Raw genomic sequence first — 16,228 nt, forward strand, 5'->3', positions numbered from 1 at the left:
GTGGCGTTGGTACGGTATTATTTTATTTATGCATTTAAGGAAACTGTTATTTTAGCATGACGTTGGAACTGCTCATGGGAGATTATTACCGAAAACACATCTCTGACTTTGAAATTTGTAGCGTTTTCATGTCATTATTCTTTGATATCGGACGTACCAATGCCATGACTATTGGGACTTACGTTTTAGTTAGACAACAAACAATGCCCGAGTTTCTCTTATATGTACGTACATCATGACATAGAGTAATTATTTACTCTATGATCATGATTACGTCAAACATAATCTCCAGGGAGTTGAAAGCTTATTAGTAAATTGGATAGTAAGTCGAGATTCTTAACGTTTTTAAAAAACAAAGTTTTCGTCCTGAGATCTCCTTTTACTTGAAGTTTATCTTTAAGGAAAAGATAATGATCTACGCATAAAAAACAAACAACCTTGCTTTTAAAAATTTTACATTTTCACTTAGTTAAATTTGTCTTTATCTTTTGTTGATTATATTGTATGCTTGTTAAACAACGTTTTATACAATGTTGGCTATGGGTATATGCTATATGCGAACTGTTAGTAGTGTTAGTTATACTTATCACACCAATCAAGTGGAACCAGGAACTGAATTTATTACACATCTCACTTCCGACGTTTCTGTTATATGTATCGCATAATGCGGTAGTTTATATGTTAGCGTCAGAGTTATGATTGTTAAACGCCAACGATTATGATCATTATTTTATATTTGCACGGCGCAATTTAGTATTATCGTCCTGTAGCTGTCGGCTACAAATACATTTTATAAATTATCTTAACGTCCACAAAAACACCATTGGCGCATCCTATACATAATTCATACATCATGCCTGGTGACGTGTGTTGAATTTACGTATCCCATCCAGGTATACATTATTAAGGCGTTTTGTAGTGGGTGCCATTTCGAAAATATCTAAGGAGACCTTCTCGGCTACGTCTTCTGTATATTTACTTAACTTTGGTAGGATTTCATCCCTATTTGTTTAGGTCTTATTTTAACCACTTGAGAATTTAATCGAAGGAAGTGGTTTCAGTTCTTCGTGGTCGCACTCATTTAAATTCTAGTATTACTTACGAGTACCTTTATTTTATACGCACTGACATCAAGCAAATTGATCCGTGAAGAAATTATGCGGACAACAACAAAATGCCCTCTGTCTACAAAATAATTCCTTAAGGTGACATCTTTCATTAATATCGATCGCAAAAACTTTTCTAATTAACTTCCTCTCTTTCCTTGTTCTCTTCTATATTTACGCACGGAAACTTATTTATCTTCCTTTCTAACTGACCCTCTCATTTTTCACCCCGTGCGTGATTTAATTAGTTATATGAGTATGAAATATATTTAACTACTTGCTTTAGATGCGTGGATTGCAGAAACTTAGCTAGTTAAAATATCACTGAAGAAGCATGCTGGCAACCCGGAGGGAAATTGAATTCGTAATATTATAATACATAGGTAATTATTTTCAAGAACATAAATTCCGTGTTTCTGGTTACAAGAAACGTTTTTCGATGCGAATAGATCTTGCTCTCTTCCGAAGAGTCCCCCCTGGAACATTTGTCCCAATACCATTTTCTCCCGGAATATTCACCTCTAAATAAGTATAAGTAGGACCACTTACTACGTTCTTTTATAAAGAGTCGCTGCAAGATGTGTTGCTTGTCGGGATGAGGATCAAGTAAGGTAAGTACACAAGTAAAACGACTACATGCTTTAAATGCGGAAATTTAATCAAAATAAATTACATTGCAAGAGTAAATTTTGAAAATAGTAGTGTACCCAATAAAAATGGAAATATTTTGAGGAAAAAAAGAACATACCAAGAAAAAAACCAGCCAACAAATTAATATTAGACTGTAGAGCCAAGTTAATGTTTATAATAACATGAAGTCAAGTAAATTTATGAAATGTCGAATCATCATAACATAAACCAAATATACAGTGCGCTCGAGATAAGAGGGTTATCTTAATATCTCTTTTATTTGGCGAGATACGCAAAATTTGTTGAATATAGTATATGACATTAGTTATTACGATCTATCTGATAGCAAATTCAAAGTATCACTTCCGCTGTAACGCAGGAAATCGATCCAACTTTTGTTTTTCAAAGCAGAAAGAGCAATAAATTTGCTGTACGAGAACATAAAATATGCATATGGTTGATATACAAAAAAAAATAGAGAAATTCATTATTCAATATTTGGAAATTTTATGAAATCTAGCATTCCGTGTGCTGTCACGAGGCACGGTGCCTGTTGCATTACACGAGGAAATCGTAGAGTGCAAAAGTGAATCTATGCTAGATTTCATAAATTTTCTAAATATTGAATCACGAATTTCTCCATTTTTGTTTATATCAACCGTATGCATATTTTATGTGATCGTAAAGAAAACTGATTGCTCTGTTAAATATCGTAAAAAAACATAGTCATTGCATTTGAAAAACAAAAGCTACATGGATTTCCGGTTAAACCGGAAGTGATACTGGAAGTTTAAATATGCGATGAGATAGATCGTAATGTCACGTATAAAATTATATTTGAAAAATTTTTCGTATCTTGCCAAATAAAAGAGATTGAGGCGATCCTCTTCTCTCGAACGCACTGTATAGCATCGCTAGGCTCAAAGAAATGACATATTTGCACCGGCTTAGCAAAATATTGACACAAAAACCGGTCACATATCAGCAAGGTGTCCCTTTTCTAACATACGTAAGATAGTGCAAGGGGTATTACGTTAATTAACATTAATTAATTAATTAACATTATAAAGGAACGTGTCTGGCAAATTAGTATAGCTATAGATTAATTAATTCAATCCAATATCAGTATTAATATATTTTTTTTATATTCTCTATGTACATGAACATTGTTATTGGTGTAACCTGTTATGTTCATAAATAAAATAAATAAATAAAAGTGCAATATGTAATAATGTTCTTTACCCGTTTACCTAACGCAACTTGCCCCCAGATGAAACATAATATTCAATCTGCAAAAGAAATGAAAGCTGTAAGCAATTCCATAATAAATTAACGATTCCAAACTACAGTAGCCAGGTAACGTACACCTATCAAGTTAATTATACGGCTTAATTCTGCACACCCTTGTTGAATATCTTCCATAATCGAACTTAATGTATCTAAATATAAATAAAAATACGTAAAATCTGCAAATGGAAGCGAGTTTGTGTACGATCGTAAAACTAGGTGATCGAACTCGTTTACCTACAGTGATACCCACATAGCAGAACTATATACATTGCATATAACATGCACATTCTACGTGGGATTTTATAGAATGCGGAAAAGAATGTCGCAAATGTCCGATGTATGTGGAAGGGATATACGTTTGACAGACTTCACATAATACGTACATACGTGTTGGACGTCTTATGTATGTTCATGTATATGCATCAGACATGCTTTGTGTATTGGTATACAGACAAGTGGATATACCATGAATATTTCTGGAATATGTAGATATTCCATGCATGTTGTATACATTGAGGATGGACGTTCTATGGAGATTCCTCTAATATTCATGAAATATCTGTTTTCACAAAGTCCTTAAATTTTATTAGCAAAGAAACATCGAATGAATAACAAAGTAATATGCATGCTATTAATAAACAACGAGTTTGTAACAAGAATAATATTTTCATTAATCTTACTTTAACGACTAACTGAATCACTTCCAAAATTTAAAGCAATAAAGATGTGCTTAACAAATTTTTATTGTTTTATTCAACACTGTACTCTTGAATCATCTTAATGGTGTTCTTGTTCAACACTATAATACCGTGAGTTAATAACAGATTATGAATTAACTCGCAATTCTTGCCCTTAGTCATTCAAATGCAATCTTTACATCTCACTAACACACATCTGTAACTTTAGGTCATGCACAAACCAAATTCAAACAATAAAATTCATTACTTTCACTATTCAAGTTAGAAGAGCAAACTCATTAATAACTCGCGGAATAATCACGACTGATTTTAGAAAAATGAATTGTATTTGCAATACCATCTTACCATCTTCATCGCCGTAATTCACAGAAAATGAGACGCTGACTATTGTAACGTCGGTAATACAGAAAACGCATGTATCTAATCCAAAATGTGTATTAATATCATACAGGGTGGCCATTTGAAAACGAAACAGAGCCTATTTTGGGAACCTCAAAACATTTACGAAAAAATCCTCGGACCCGTCAATTTTTGATCCAAGGGGGAACCATTTTTTTGCTAGTTTCGCCCCCCTGGGGGCAAAGCCATAGCGGGGGTGACAAGTGCCCCCAAAATTTTAAATCGAATGGAGGGTCGAGTGATACCTTATTTTGAAGGTATTTTTATGTAGATTATAACTCTTTAAGATTTAAATCAATTTTATGTTAAGTGCTTAAAGCTAAAATCAATCAAGTAAATGTTGGAAATGTTGGCCTTTGACTTCCATACAATAATACAGGTTCTGTTCAAACCTTTCCCGTACATTTTGCAAAACTTCTGGAGTGATTTGACGACATTCATCAATTATTCTTTGTCGCAAGTTCTCTAGCGACGTCGGCTGACTAGCATAAATTTTAGTTTTTAAATGTCCCCATAAAATAAATCTAACACACTTAAGTCCGGGAAACGAATTCAATAGCTCCTCTTTTTCCAATCCAATGTTCTGGAAACGTTTGGTCCAAATATTGACGAACCCTTGCAGCATAGTGGGGTGGCACACCATCTTGTTGAAATACTATACGATTTTCCAAGTACTCGTTGTTATTTTCTAGTATCAGCTACCACTAATGCTCGATGAATCGTATTTTCTAATAACTTCAAGTACATCTCTCCTGTTAGATTGCCAGGTAAAAAGAAGGGGCCTACGATATGGTTACCAAAAATGCCAGCCCAAACATTCAATTTTTCGGGACGTTGTGTATGTGTATGCACCTCACGAAATATTCTGGGATTTGAATCAGCCCAATAGCGACAGGTGTGTATTTGTCACTACTATTATTTGACAACAATTGACAAGCACTATTAAACTTCAAAATGTTGCTATAGTAACGCTCTCAACAATAACCAAGATTTCTGTTGCAGAATTGGCATAGCCACCTACAGGTATTAAAAAGAAAAAAAAACAACAACAAAAAGTACGGTTCAGAATGTAGGAGAACAACATTTTTTGTATTTACTGATGTATTAATTTTTGTTATTTAACTAATTCATTTACAAGCATTTTTTTCATAAGAAAATGTTGACACGTTTTTAACTTTTATTAGCCCCTGTATCGGCTAGGCAAATTAGTAGCGATTTCAAATTTAAGGGTTATAATCCACATAAAAATACCTTCAAAATAAGGTATCACTCGACCCCCCATTCGATTTAAAAGTTTGGGAGCACTTGTCACCCCCGCTAGGGCTTTGCCCTTAGGGGGGCGAAACTAGCAAAAAAATGGTTCCCCCTTGAATCAAAAATTGACGGGTCCCAGGACTTGTTCGTAAATGTTTTGAGGTTTCCATTTTTCCAAAATAGGCTCTGTTTCGTTTTCAAATGGCCACCCTGTATAATCCCATTTATACATAGAATATCATGACGAGAGATATAAGGTGATCAGGTGTATAAAAGATACAAATAATGGGCGTGATACACCAGGAATAATTTAGATTTAAGATGCATATATTTTATACTTTGTGTGCCTAAACATCCATATCACATTCCAATTGTATATATCTACAGAATATCCATACTAGACATAAAATACGTATGTCCATAATGAATGTACAAGCACAGGATATTCCATGTGCATTTTGGATTTAAAAGGTATATGCATAAGATATCTAATGCTACGTGGGTATAATCTTCCCCCGACCATAATGACCATTAGGATCTTATTAGAATATTCTTACTATTTTCAGAACCATTTTATATTGTTGGAAAAATGAGATAAATGGGTTTAAGTGCGGAAGAGGACTGCATAAAAAAGTTCTAAACTGAATAGCGAACCAACGAATGTTGATTAAAACGGGTTGACGAGGATGGTAAATGACAAAACTAAGGCAGATTTGGCATTGTCCTGTCTTATCGCTTTTGTTCGAGTTGTTCCTTTAAATTGTCAGTAAACCCAACATCATCGTCTAAACTTTGTCCAGTTATCACGACGTTCGTTTAATATTTTATTTTTAATTATTCTCTAACGATCGGTAACAGTCTTGTTCTTATCATACTAAGCAATACATGCCGTTTCCTCGGAAGCACTCAGAGGCACTCGCATAATACATTATGAAGTTAGTGCGTTCAGCACTAGTTGACAAGTCAGCAGGAAATGTAGTCTCTTAATCTCGTTAATTCGTGATGAGTTATAGAGCCACCGGTCTTCTTTAAAATTGCTGCATGGAAACCTTTACTTGAGTATTGACGTTGAGACATAAAACGGAAAATAAAAACTAAATTGTTCAGTCTAGAGTTCTGCCATACAAAGTTTCTCATATAATTGACGTAAATTTTAATTAATTAATTAACTCTTTATACCCCTTATTACCTTTCGAAATTGAATCATATTCTATTGAACGCGTTTCTTCCAATATCGCCAATCGATACCAATCTATTTTTTATAATAAGGGAAACGCCGACATGTTTATAAAGCGGGAGTATGTAATAAAAAGGAAATATAGCGTGAAAATAAATTTAATATAACGGTGCTAGAACGGTAGTGTCATAAATTTCCTTCTTAGAAATACCCCAAAAGATGACAGAATGCATAATTGTTTACACTTTATCATCGCTTATCTTTTGACGTTCTCTCACGATCGTGTCACTTTTTTGATAAATTGTATATTTAGTTTTGTAAGCGAATAACTGTGCCTCCTTACAACCGATAGTTTTATGCTACGGGAAAAAAATTGATTTGACAAATGACAGTGTAAGGAAACGGTTTTGGCGAGAACGCAGGAACAAGAGGCTTGCATTGTGATGAATTATTATCTTGCGTGCCTATTTTACTTTTGATTACAAATTAATTACTTAATACATTACAACTCAATTTTTCAGTTTGTAAGCATTTCGTTTCCAAGAGAAACGAATCGATTTCTTACGTTTTTGCGCGATCGGTCATTTCTGACTATTTACCATGGGTGTTTCCATGACAGTACGTAGAATTTACCAGTTGCTATGATTACGACGACGCCAAAATTACTTACCGATCTAAAAACAGAACAGCAAAAATACTTACCGACGCCTTTTTAAAAATCAACAGTCTTACATTACATTTAATCTTTAATTATTGTTAGGTACATTAAACGTACAATTTGTGCTGTTGTTTCCTATAGCAAGACGCTCATAAAGTCATAAAGGAAGTGCAAAGCTAGTAAACTACATCAGACACATGCACATTTTTATGAAATTATTAATTTCAATTTTGACATTTAAACTGGTTACCTAGTGATGTACCCCATACCACTTCAATCATTTCGATTTATTCTGCTCGTTAATTTCTTAGTGCATATTTATATTGGTTGCATAATTTTAATTTCGATCGCGCAAAAAATGTTATAAGCACGTCGAACGTTAAGGGTTACCGTTCTCAGACAATAATTGGAGTCGTCGCTCCGCTCCTCCTCCAAACAATTGTCTTCGAACGGTAAAAATCCCTTACCGTTCTCCATACTTAATATACTATTGTATTCAACTGCAGGAACACGTGTTTGAACTCTTGAATCAAGTAGGAAATAGTGCTGTAGAACTAAATTACGAAATTATGGGTTCAATATCAACGGATTTGATTGCAATGAACAAGCCAAGGAACTGCACAAACGCATTTTGTGTCTTGAATTTTACAAAGGTACACAGAAAGAGCATAAACAGCCCGACTCAACTGATATGTTTAGCAGATTTAGTTTGTAACCCAAACTTGTAAAGAGTTTTTTTCACTACTAGCGTCTGATGACATGATTATTAACCTTTTTTCCACTTGTAAAGTAGGCTTTCTCGGCATTTGTTCAAAGTGGTTAATAGTTTTTTATTATTAACTAGTAGTCAATAATGAGAACTGTCACGCTGTCACTTTTAGAAAACACAACCCGAAATTTCGCTCAATGAACGTTTAGACAAGTTCTCTAAAACGAATAATTGCCACCATTCGCAATTTCCAGAGAAATTACATACCTAAAATTATCACATTTGAAAAAATTCGAACGAAATTACTCTTTGAAAAATCTCAATGACAGAACAAAATACGGCCTGTTTGACTTGTACTTCCACGTACTTGATTGACATGTTAAACTAAGAAACAAACAATTCTGTCCAACCGTTAACTCTCTTATCAATATAATATGTTAATTTAGAGGATTTCAAGTGCTAGTAGTGAAAAAAATAGTATATATACCACGGTAGAGAAGTCTATTATTGCCTTTGCACCTTACACCCCTCGGCGCAAGCGCCTCGAGATGTAATCTTGGTGCTCAGGCAATAATAGTGGACTTCTCTACCTTGATATATAATGTACTATTTCCATAAGGACTTTATTTCCTTAACTTAATGAATGTTCTGAAATTTTTATTTAAATGTATCACAATTACTGAAAAATAATGCTGTCTTATCGATCGATTGCTTCCAAAAGTATAGCGCCTTGCTCAATCATAGAATGAATCAGCAAACTGTCGACGATCAGATGGTTTCCGTTTTTGGACCAATGGCACTTCATAAGACCTAGGCCTAGCTATCATTGTGAGCGTCGTGGAATCGAGAATTTTGGATCTTGGATCTTTTTGTGGCAAGAAAGAAAGTAATTGAGCAATTAAAGTAATACAAATTAGTTGTATAAATTGAATTGTAAGTTTTACTTGATAGAAAGTCATCAGAAATTACAGGTATCGCCATCACATTTCAAATACTTTCAGTCTATGAATATATTTAAAGTCACAAAATCTCTACGAGAGATCGTCAGAATTTGAATAAAATACATGAAAAATCAGCGAAATCATATTGAGGCTTTTCTTTTGTGCACGGTAGTCAAATACCGTATACGTTCTTTGACTTATTTGTATCTTCCTCCTTTGTTAAAGATCAAACCGTAGCATATATATTGTGCGTATTTCAATTTGAGGAAACGCGATTATGTAATTATTAATTGTTATATTTACCTACCCAATTGAGTTATACATAAATTTCTTAATTGAAATTTGTTGAAAGTGTTCGCTTCACTAATTTTGATACAGGCAAATTGAGAGACCCTCGGAAACAACTTCATCATATATAGGTACGATTATTAATTTCGAGCTCGGAATGAAAAGGAAATTGTGAACAGTTTAATGTCCCTGCATTCGAAAATCGAATGAGTTGGATATTTCAATTTCATGCGTTATCAGTTACTTGATTATTAAGCCACTGAAGAGTCAAGAGTTGAGTGAATTCAATTTGTTGGTGCTCAATGACGCATTACGCATAATTAATGTACAATATTTTTTTAATGTTAGCGAAAATCAAATTTTTTTCTTTTATTTGATAATAAAATATCGTTGCCAGCATGGAGATCTTATTATCAACTGATATAATACTAGTGAAAACTTGCATTAGAATTACATCTACAAAATACCTCTGAGCCGCAAATTTCCCTCAAGATGCCTTTGAGAGCGCAGTAACGTCGTTTTTTAAGGCTGCAAATGAATGGAATGAAAAGCAGGCAGTTTCAGAAGGATGCGAAGAGAATAGTACTTTCTGGGTTTGACTTCTCCTTCATACATATGGGAAATAATGACCACGAGAGGTTGACCACATTCACGGGGGAAATTGTTGTCCATTCCATCGGAAATTACGAGCTGAGAAAGAAGCCTGTAAGAAATATGAGGAAATTGATGACGCTAGAACAAATGTTAGGCAATGTAAACAAAGAAATGTTGATGGAAATAAGAGAAAATATTGCGGGGGGTCATGAGCTGCAAAGCCCTGGTTGCTATTCTCGAAGGCGCTTTTGATTTACCATCCCTAAATGCTTAAATAACAATCTCCTTTATTTAAATCATTCCCTTACGAATGACGGTACGTAAATAAGACAAAGGTCCGGTAACATTAACTTCTAATGATTTGATTATGAATTACCACCAAATTCTTACTGATTTTCTCATTATTACTTCTGAATTCTCTTTCAGTTCCTTTTCATGTGAGTATATTTTTAAATTTTTCGCGCCATTGGAAATCCTCTTGAACCCTTTCTAAACTTTTCTTACTTTCTTTATGCGTTTGACTTCAATTGTTCCACTTTCAGGTCTGTTTCTTGATGTGTCTTGAATTTTTAATGAATTCATATTAATTGCTTCGTAAATTTCTCGTACTCCGTTCAAGATTATTTTTTCCGGATTCCTCTTACAGCCCATATCGCTTTGAATTTGTTTCAAGGAGGTTTCATTTACTTAATTCTTATTAATTACTCATTCTTATTACTTATTATTTGTGAGCATAAAAATGCATTTAAATTTCTCTTGAAATCGTTTCTTGAATTACTCCGGATTTGCTTCTTAAAATCCTTTTAAATTCTTCGTAAGCTTCTTGAATGCCACCATTTAACTTTTATGCCTTCTAAGCACTTACTGAATTAGTAATAAATAACTCCATGACATTTTAAATTGCCCCTGCATTGAGTGTTTCGCATAGTAAAATTTTTTGTCCTGCGCGACGATTTCTTGTCGTCTCCTATAGGGATGCAATTCAAGCAACTTCTCATCTTCCAAATTCTCAAAGTATCCTGTGCTTTTCTTGGTCTTATTTTAAGAGGTGGTGATGATCCCCTCTTCTGAAGATTTCCTCCTTACATACAATTTCAGAAGACATGATAAGTTAACTAATTCAGTGCGTTCCTTCCGTGAATTTGGGGCTAAATATTTCGTATGTGATATTTGGTAGCCAACACAATGCATGCTACCGCTTGAAATCTCAGCCATCCCAATAAACATTTTTCAGAAATCTCGGATTTTGTGTTTTGCAGTACCTACACGTTTCGCCTCGCTTTCTCTAAAATTTTCCTAGGTAATTTCCCAGCTTTTCTCAGGTGCCTTTCAAGTTCTCGTCTCAAGTTACTTTCATACTCCAAGTTTTTCTCAACTTCTTTTCAAGTTCTCTTCAGGAAGCGACTCTCACTTTAGTCCTAAGTTCTTCCTTGTTGCCACTTTAGCTTCTATCAAATTTTTTTCATATCATTATTCCTCTCAAATTTTGCTCAATTTAATCTAAAGCGTCTTGTAAGCCCCTCTAAAATGATTTTTTCACGTTCCTCTGAGGTTTTCAATTCGCCCTCGATGCCCTTCGCCTGCTTATAAGAATAAGTGTGGATTTCTGCGCGTTTCAGCACAAGAAATCTTGCTCTTATTTCATTCGATCCTTATTTTGTTTGTTTTTTTCCAAGGGTACTCTTTTATTGTTGCTACAAAAACAAATGAAGTAATGACATTAACAAGAAATTTGTGAAATCTACTTATGTCCAAATTTCCTCTTAAGCTTTTACAGAATTTCTTTCGCATTAATTCCCAATTTGTCCAAATTTATCCTGAAGAATTTTCGCTGGTATCAAAATTGAAGTCCCGCTCAATAGTCCAGGAAACGAAACTTAAAATAGTATAAAACCTGGCATTTTTTTCAAAATGCATCGATTTGCATGAAAATTTGGGCGAAGTTGAACTTACCCTCCACTTCAAAATCTATATTATGCCGATGCACTCTTCACTTTTTAGGGTGGAAACTACCATTTTTTGCCAAAACCCACAAAACTGCATATTAAAGCTTAAGGTGAGAAAAATGTGGTTCAGATAAGTGGAGTACTGATTGTTAGAGGCTTTGGAACATACAGAAAATTGGCGTTGAGGAAAATGTTTGGAATTAAAAAAGCTCCAATTGGATGCTGTAGTATTTTTTACGTATCTCCAGTTGTTTTGTACTTATTTTGAAGAGAAGGACGTTCTTCACAAAATTACAGAAATTCGTTTTTCACTTTAAAGTTCAAATTATTTCAAAATTAAGTGGTCTAAACTGGTTTCACTTCTAGAATGTATTAATAATACGTAATTAAAGAAAACTGGAAAAGGGGAAGGACTAATTTTAATTATGGTGGTAATTAGGAGGTTACTTGCGATGATTTTTTCGCTGAGACAAGTACGGATCTACCGAGGGATCTACCTTATTTTCATCGTAACTGAGTAACTCACTTAACTGCATTTAGAATTTTCAAATTAATATTAATAAAAATGTATTTATGATCCACCAAGTCAAAAGCTTGGTCCAAAAACATTCCCAATACATTTATTTCGCTTATCCAAATTGTTATTTAATAATGTATCTAAAACTCTGTGTATTGCTGAAAAGGTTGTTTTCTCTTTAAAAAGCCACATTGAACGTTTCTTATGGTTCCATATTTGGTTGCAAAATTTATCATTTTTTGCAATTACATACTTTACTTTATTCAGATCTAATTTTTTTAATTATTTTCTTTCAACTAGGTACCTTTAATGCATTAAATAAAGTACGTGTAGGTATAATATGCACAGATATTACATTTATCCAGCACATAAGATAAGAGTGTCTTAACTAAGAATAAAATCCACGCACGAATTAACCACATAACGATTCTACCAGCGTATCTCTATTAAAAAAATTCTTGCGAATAAGTAAAGTTTTAATTGAATGTCTGTTACAGCTACGAACTAACGTGTAAGGCAATGTATTGCACACAATAGTTTTAAGCTCGACGTAGGTAGGTAATTATAACTTGACAATAGCGAGATGATGCCTGTCAAAATAATTTCAAACTATCCATAAAGTATATTAATAGTTTCTCTTTTTCTATTATCATCAGCAAGATTGCACCTAATACTTTTGCACGATACGTATGGAAGTGCTATTGTACTAAAACATAATTGTGAAATCTATCTTGATGCTATAATTACATCCTTGCAATGGGGATTAGAAATTACCCCTTGTAACTTCAGCTACCGGTTAAAGTTCTGTACACGAATCGAGCGACGATTTAAGAATATTAATGCGTTATTACTGGTATCATACGGCCGTTACATTTTCCGTTGTTTGATTAAAAAATTCATATAATGTTTCTTTGCAGAGGGCCCATTCCAATCGGACGCTCTTTTAGTGCCGGAGAATTGCCTTTTCGATCACATCCATAATCAAAGCAACTGTTGGACGTTTGGACGCTGGAATTCGACGGCTGCCAATGCTTGTCAAGAAAGGGGGTTGCAATTGCGATCGTTTGCGATGTTACTGCCCTGTGGAATTTCGCTCTTCAGTGGAGTTGAATTCGTTTGTTGTCCAAAACATCTGAAAGGTAAAGGTTCTATTGTACTTTCGTAATTTGCGTGAAGGAAAGAGCGTGTTTTATCAACAAATAGATCAAAAAATAAATTGGCATGTTTATCGTTTTTATTCGTGACCGTGCTCTTATTTTAATAACGTATCCATCAACTACCCTCACAAGTCTGCCACCAAATAAATTGCTTCATGCTAGTCGGGTACCGAATTATAGGTCGCGTTCAAATGAAACTTTTATTCTACGAATGGAGATTATACCTTTGAGATTTATCGTTAAATATGTAAGTGAAATAACCACGCGTGCTGTCAGTTCGTTAACATTAAAAATGTATTACCCTGATATTACCGAATGAAGAAGAAGGCGTGTGTTTGTATAAAACAGTTAATGTAGTTTCCAAAATGTTTACGATGCTCCTGTGTCTAATTCAACGGCGTTTCTTTTATGTAACTTTATTTTACTTTCTTTGGTCAAAGTACATAAACAAGAAAATAAACATAGAAAGATCTATGGAAATGGAAAACATTATAACGTTTCAAAAATGCTTTTCGACAGGTGATGCAATGCAAATTTCTAACTCAAAATAGTGCATATGAGCGGACCAAACATAAATTGTGTGGTAAATTCTACCACACGTGAACGTTTAGTAGGTAATGCCTTTTTATACGAACTTGAATGAGCAACGTACTCAACTAATGCTTTTCTTTCGGCGTGCCATAATCATTCGTTTTATTTTCGTGTTATAGGGGGCAAGTTTTCAATGGGGTTCTTGCACAGATTTTGTTGTAAAAGTACAGCTTTGTTTTGTTAAAAGAAAACCCTGATGATCAGTTAATTGATTGAATTTAATTAAAACTGTAACAGATGAAATCATTAATAGCGAAAATAAGGATTTAATTATACACGTAATTGAATAAAATTGCGTCATTATTAATGCTGCTTCTAACGTAGAATTCACAGCTACGTAGTTACCAATAATAGAAATTAAGTGAAATTTTGTGTTTAGGTAAATATTTACTATAAGGAGCCCTGTATCATTGAAAAAGGCTTAGGTAGTGGTGCTGATGCTAAAAATAGTCATATGACCTTTTTATTATTTTTTATTTCCATAATTTCAAATGCAGTTTTGAGCAAGGGGTGGAATGCGATAACAATATAATATTGAATTTTTGGCCATCTCAACTAAAATGTACCTACAGCATAAGTACGATTTTGATATGATTTGTTGAAATTCACGGTGCCATTTTACATCAAATTGACGACTTTGGCATCCAGGCTTACATTGTCTAAATAATTATATTGAGATTTTACAATTGTACAAAACAGTAATTTTATAGTCAATCCGATTTTGTTAATTTACAAACCTATTGGAGCGGCTGACTTAAGCGATGTATTAACGAAAATTTAGCAAATCAGTTACTCTGTTAACAGTCACGGACAGGCAGACAGACAGAAGTATGATTTCCTAAAGAAACTGTTCAGCCTAAGCGCGTTCGGATCTTCATAAAAATTTATCCGCGTGTTATTACTGTGGTTGCAAAGCATAAAACTGAAAAGTTCTTCAATTGGAAACTTACCACCTTATGCTAATATAATTTTCCCCCTTCTATCTTTTTCTTAATTACCGTAATCGATTTGGTATATTAAATTAACAACGCTAACATTTTCATTTCACGTTATATTCTTTTCGTTTTTACAGAAAATGGTCAAAGTGTGTGCCTAATTCAATTAAAATTTTAATTGCATTTTATTTGTGTGAGGGTTTCAAACTAGGTAAGTTATAATTTGCGCTGTATAGGGTAGAGAATACCGCAAATGCAGTGTCCCGAATAATGACTACGTCATGGAAAATTAATGTGGCTATTTGTATTGGGTTTGGGGCTTCATCAAGTGTAATTTAGCCCATTTAAAATTTCATGTAGGAATTGTACCCCCCTAATGACTAATTTTCATTATTCCAATTGTTTTTAAATTCAAAGCTTTTGCGGCGGCGGTTGCCATTTGTAGTGTAAAAATAACGTTCCGGTATAGACACTTGAATTAAAGATCCTTGTCTTACCCCAAGAATAATTTCGAATAATAGCTTCTTTTCCAATATTTATATTTTTGCATGAAGGCGAAGGGGGGTTTAGTACTCTGACTTTAGTGTTCGAATTCACACTCTAGATTTTACTAAAAGAGCGTGTTAGTCGTCATTTCTAAGCTCTTTAGAAACTTTCATGCGCGTTTTAGTTCCTTTCCCGATCTTTCCACTTCCTACCAGCGCTTTTTATACTTACTTACTTATAGAGTTTCTAAGATAGTCTAGAATGTGGGCATGCAAGTGTCTCAAAAGGTCTAAATAGTTTAATGGAAGGTATTTAAGAGACCCGAAAACGATATAAAGATTTCCTTGACTTTAGGATTTTATTGTTCTACCAGAACATTGTACTCAACATTGTATATGACGGACGGACGGATGAACAAAAATTAAAACCTTTAGAAAGTATCTAGCAGGGCCGGATTGACGGGGGGGTATGGGGGTGTCACACCCCCCCTAACGCGTGACCATAGTCGGCAAAACTTCAGTTAGTCGGCACTCGGCAAATCGCTATTCAAATTAAATTAATTTAATTAATATTGGAAAAAAATTGCGTAAAATACGCCGGTAAGCCGGAAAACCGTTTCGTAGCCGCCCCTTCCACGCAAAATGAAGAAACATTGGTTATTACTCTCATTGATATTACGAGGATGTAGATCCATTACCTTTCATGGTTAAAGGTCGCTTAAAAATGTTCCGCAAATTTTTCTAGCCGTTATGTTTGCATGGGTTTAAAAGTTGCGATAGGAATAGATGGTAGATAAGTATACAGGGTGGTCATTTTTAGCGCCTGACGATGGGATCTCTTATGTTGAAAACT

General features: G+C 34.1%; 1 protein-coding gene across 1 annotated transcript in view; it reads left to right on the top strand.

Annotated features, from left to right (window-relative positions):
- LOC116169507 (amyloid-beta-like protein) overlaps positions 1–16,228 on the top strand; it is a 56,511-nt gene that overhangs the window by 34,359 nt on the left and 5,924 nt on the right. Inside the window, exon 3 of the mRNA XM_031485622.1 lies at positions 13,125–13,346. Within this exon, the coding sequence (XP_031341482.1) occupies positions 13,125–13,346 (222 nt within the window). The remainder of the gene's footprint in view (positions 1–13,124; positions 13,347–16,228) is intronic.

The sequence above is a fragment of the Photinus pyralis genome, unplaced genomic scaffold (assembly GCF_008802855.1).
Source record: "Photinus pyralis isolate 1611_PpyrPB1 unplaced genomic scaffold, Ppyr1.3 Ppyr1.4_LG4, whole genome shotgun sequence".
NCBI classification, from domain to species: Eukaryota; Metazoa; Arthropoda; class Insecta; order Coleoptera; family Lampyridae; genus Photinus; species Photinus pyralis.